At 39.3% G+C, this 5,051-nt stretch overlaps 1 protein-coding gene across 2 annotated transcripts in view; it reads left to right on the plus strand.

Moving 5' to 3' along the window:
* LOC126386073 (F-box only protein 15-like) overlaps positions 1-3,956 on the plus strand; it is a 12,487-nt gene extending 8,531 nt beyond the window's left edge. The window contains exons 7-10 of one of the 2 annotated variants that reach the window (XM_050038192.1): positions 668-750; positions 1,483-1,628; positions 1,726-1,850; positions 2,208-3,956. In XM_050038192.1, the coding sequence (XP_049894149.1) occupies positions 668-750; positions 1,483-1,628; positions 1,726-1,850; positions 2,208-2,474 (621 nt within the window). In that variant the 3' untranslated portion in view covers positions 2,475-3,956. The remainder of the gene's footprint in view (positions 1-667; positions 751-1,482; positions 1,629-1,725; positions 1,851-2,207) is intronic. The other variant, XM_050038193.1, reaches the window with a different exon arrangement.
* The last annotated feature ends 1,095 nt before the right edge of the window (positions 3,957-5,051 follow it).

A 5,051-nucleotide genomic window follows, 5' to 3' on the forward strand; every position in this document is an offset into this window, starting at 1 on the left:
AGCAGTATGGAGATATTTTGTGGTTTCAATTATGTGCTTTTGGACATTTGAATCTGGGGCGCCGTCAGCCTCCATTAGGTGGAGTTGTGTTGCTACCTCCTCTCCCCTTGGATCTCTGCAAGTGATGTGAGGACTCTAAAACTTCACCTGAGCCTCCCTCGGCATATGGGTGATTAGATAATGGCTGAATTTGCATTTTTGGGTGCACTATCCCTTTAAGGTGGCCTAAAGTTTCTGTCCTTATCTTGGTCTTATACTTTGGGAATTGCTCAGTTTATTGAAACGATGCACAGAGGACCTTAGGAAACAAAGTAAGGACAAATAAACTAGGGCTGTCAAAATAAATATTTTCACTGTGGAAACAGAAACAATAAACTGAACTGAACTGTTCGACGGAAACAGGGCTTTAATGTCTGACCTTGGCTATGGAAGTCTTTTAAGAGATTCTGTGCAACACCCTTAAGTAATTTCTTCAGCTAAGGAAAAACTAAATGTTAAGGAGCAAAGTTAAGGTGCTTTGTGCAGACGGCCTCAGCATCACAGGATAGTTGTGTGTAAAAGAAAGTGTTGTGTTTGTTTTTTTTAAACCTGAATAAACCTCCAGTTTCCCATGTTTCTTTAATGTGAACACAAACAGATAAATATAAGTGTGTGTGTGTGTGTGTAGGTTGACGGCGGTGTGGCCTTCATCATGGTCAGCCTGCACCTCCACAGGCTGGTGGAGAGGAGTCTGCTGGGATCTCCAGTCTGGTACGTTCAGCTGTCATTAACTCTCTGCTGCTGCTGCTTAAACTGACAGATGTGTATCCAGATGTGAACTCAAGCTACTGAATTTTATCCAGCAAGTTGAGCGCTCCCTCTGCTGGTCACAAGTCACCACTGCAGCTTCATTAACCAGCTGATCACATGCGAACAACATTTTCAACTGTTTGGTTATTTCTATAAAAATAACAATAATGGAAATAATCAGTGTGTAAGTCAACGCAGGGATACTCAGTTTGTTTTCCTGGGGGCCACTTTTACAAAGTGACAGGAGGCTGGGGGCCAGTTCATAAACACACATCGATGCTTTTTTATGCACTCTAGCTCCTCATCTACACACAAAGTACACAAAATTCCCAGTGTAAATCAATTTATTTTCATTGTGAATTAAAAAAAAATGGTGGTTTGTCCACCTGACACCCTGAGCTGTGAGTTCATCACTATTCAGGGAAAACTGACTCAGCATTAAACTCTTTTACAACAGGTCCTTGAATTCTCATTCATACATGCTAGAAGGATATATAATAGGGCTGGGTGATATGGACAGAAATTCATATCTGTGTATCAGAGTCCGTTCACCCTGAAAATACTCTCTGTATCTGTGTACTTTCTACATGTTCAGTTACAAGTCAAAGACACATTTGAAATGTCACAAACACTTTATAAAAACAGAACAATGAATTATTTGTGCTCCATGTCTTTATCCTGACCTTCCTGCAGCCCGTTCTCTGAGCCTGACGACCCTCCACATGTGGATAACTCCGACCCTGAGTTTGGTCTGCACGGCTACAGTCTGCACGTCCTCCTGCACAAACCTGCCGCTGAGATCATGTCAGAAAACTTCGGCAATCTGTCCTTTAACACGGGTAATGTGATTACAAATGCAGTCTGATTAACAGGTACTGTGATGACTGTCCTGATTAAGTTGTTAAGACTAAAAGTGTGTTGTGTTGCTGCGAGCAGGTCGTATCCAACGTGGACTGTTGGAGATGAGGGTCATCAACACCACCGACTTGTTCCATCACAGGCCGCTGTCTGGGAACATCACGCTGCCCTGGGTGAGCGGCGCAGTGGAGGGCTCAGTGGAGGTACGTCTGCTCAACACTGTACAGACATGAGGAAGAACACACATAACCAGACCAGGCAGTGTGTTTGAATCACTGCCCTTTATTTAAAAAATCATCCGGTTTACTGCCACGACCCATCGTCTGCTCAGCCCTGAGCGAGGTGAAACATCTACATGAACCAGCTGACCATCAAAACTACAGATATTTACATAGAAACTTAAAGAACAGTTTTCTGGCCTGTTTACTTTCCTGCCGAGTCAGACGAGAAGATCGATGGCACTTTAGAATATCAAGACACGTGTTGTTTATCGCGATATGAACAATCGCACCTCGCACCTTTTTACGTGAGCTCTGATGGTTCTTTCTTACGCCGTATAGAAATGCTGCATCATGACGTTGACTCTGCTGGACGAGTTCCAGAAACCCTTCTGGTGCCTCAGCTCGCCCATCGTCATCACGCCGGCAGAGAGGCGGCTGTCGTTTGACTACGACGGTGAGCACTTTGTGATGGTGCTCTACCGCACAGACGGCAGGGTGGAGTTAAAGCTGGTGTGGTTAAAGGAGAAGAGGCAGTTTTTTCTTATTGGCTTCAACCTTTTTATTCCTGTTCATAGAGTTAACAAACGTTTCAGCTCTGCCTTCTGAAGTTCAGTTTGAGTTCACGTGTTTATTTCTAATTCACTTTCCTTGGTTTCAATCAGCGTTCCATCAGTTGTTTGTTCATGTGTTTATTTTATAAAAATATTGAGTAAAAAAAAAAAGAATTGTCAGCCTCCTGTTTGTCTGACGAGTTTCAGGAGAAAAAAAACAATTAGATTTAATTTCAGAAGAAAGGCTTTTAAAATTCTTTATTTGAATTTTGTTCATAATACAGAAAGTGTCACGGTTTTTGTTTCTATTACATTTGTAGAGTAAAATACAAAATGTATGTAAATACATTAGTGACAAGATCCTGAAAAAACATAAGTTCACCTTAAATTTCAGTATTTACTGAGAACATCTGAATTTCATTAAGTCAATTGAGCGAGCCTTCTGTGAGAGTAGAAAGACAAAACACGGCCTTGACAGCAGAAATTACAGCAGAAGAAATCACCACAGCAATTTCAAAACTTAAATATTATTAAAATGTCCAAAATTATGTTCATAAAATATCGTAAAAAATATAAATAAAATGTCCGAAAATACATTATTAAAAATGTCTAACAAATATTAATAAAATTTCGGAAAAAATATAAATAAAATGTCCGAAATGATATTAATAAAATGTATGACAAATAACAATTAAATATCCGAAAATATATTGTTAAAATGTCCGACAAATATTAATAAAATGTGGGAAGAAATATTAGTAACATAATCGAAAATATATTATTAAAAATGTCCGACAAATATAAATAAAATTTCGGAAAAAATATAAATAGAATGTCCAAAATTATGTTAAATGTTGGACAAATATTGATAAAATGTTGGATAAAATGTCCAAAAATATATTATTAAAATGTCTGACAAATAACAATAAAATGTGGGAAAAAATATAAGTAAAATATCCGAAAACATATTATTAAAAATGTCGGACATTTTATAAAAACTTTTCAGACATAGAAATAATTCTTTGGACATTTTATTAATGATATTTGGGAAATTTTACCAAAAAATATTTTCAGACAATTTATAATCATTGGTTGGACATTTTATGAATGATTGTCGAATTATTTATCAACATTTTTTTGGAGATTTTACCAATATTTCGGTCAATTGGACATTTTATATCTGTCAGACATATTACTGATAATATTTCAGGACATTTTATAAATAATATGTTGAACATTTAATTGAGAATTTTTCAGATATTTTATTAATATTGTTTCAGACATTTTATTAATTTTTTCAGACATTTTATTGATCATTTTTCGATTATTTTATGAACAATATTTTTCTATATTGAGCACAGATCTGAGTTCTTAAATTGCTGTTGGGGTTCTTCTTAATTTACTTTGAAAAAATGTCTGATTTTCGTGAGATGTTCAGTTTCTGACTGTCACAAATTGTGGTTACTGACTAACATTCAGCTGTGTGCCACTGCCACATATTTCACTACGATGTTACTTCCCTTTTGACTGAAATAAATTGTCAGTACTGACATTTTAACATTGCACGGTATGTCTTTCTTAACAATCATGGCCTTGCCACACACCTTATTAAATGTAACTCATTCAGTGGATTTCAGTACCAACATACAACTGTAGCAGAACAAGTGAAATGATGTCATCACGACAGGCATCTGTGTGACATCTGAGTGGGAAAGCGCACTTTGTTAACGCCCCAGTATTACACCGGGTTGTCTTCCCGCGCAGTTGTCGGCTCTCCAAGGTTTGTCTCTGGCCCTTGTGTAGCTTTCTGGCAGGTGGCTCCCCCAGATCCTCCTGCTTGTCTGCCTCTCCTCCAGACACCTCCTGCAGCTCCATCATCACCATGTCCTCGGCCTCTGCAGCAGTGATGTGCGAGACAAAACAATCTTTATACCTTAAACAGTGAAAACAATAATCTTACGCTGGTAGAACATGAGCTGGTCTTAAATTATTATAGTGAGTGTGAGTATTTTACCTCCTAATCACTTATGGTGAATTAGTTAGTAAATTAGTTTTGGGGATGCCTCACGTTTGAAGCACATCCCCAAACACTCCTGCGATGGCTTGGCTAGTGTGTGAACCTGAAACTGTTTTGCATGTGGGACCACTGTCTGCTCTTGGATCCACTGTGCAGTTCAGCTGATGAGAGACACTGGGCTGACACTGCTGGTCTAAATATCAGTGGTGAAGCTGACGGCCCAAATGTCCTGCAACAGGCTGCTGATGTGCTTTTTCCACAAAGTGGTGCAACTTTGGTAACACGGTGTCTGTGACATGGTGACGGCTGGGAGTCTCATACCTGGGCTCCAGCACACTGAAAAGACCTCGACATCCCGTATCATCAACAACTGACGATGGCTGGTCATCGGGAGCAAAGTACTGGGTGAGTGCCTCTGTTACTGTCTCTGGACATTTTCTCCCACTTCCCAGCGTCTGACGCAAAGTGGGCTGTTGCTGTTTCCCGCTGCTAGTGTTAGCACTAGCATTAGCAAACTCCTTGAACTCGTTGTGGTGTTGGTTCTTCAGATGCTTTGTCAGATCACTTGTGTTGACGGAGTTTTGTCCCTCCTCTTGACAGTTTAGCAGAGCATAG

The sequence above is a fragment of the Epinephelus moara genome, chromosome 24 (genome assembly GCF_006386435.1).
Source record: "Epinephelus moara isolate mb chromosome 24, YSFRI_EMoa_1.0, whole genome shotgun sequence".
Taxonomy (NCBI): Eukaryota; Metazoa; Chordata; class Actinopteri; order Perciformes; family Serranidae; genus Epinephelus; species Epinephelus moara.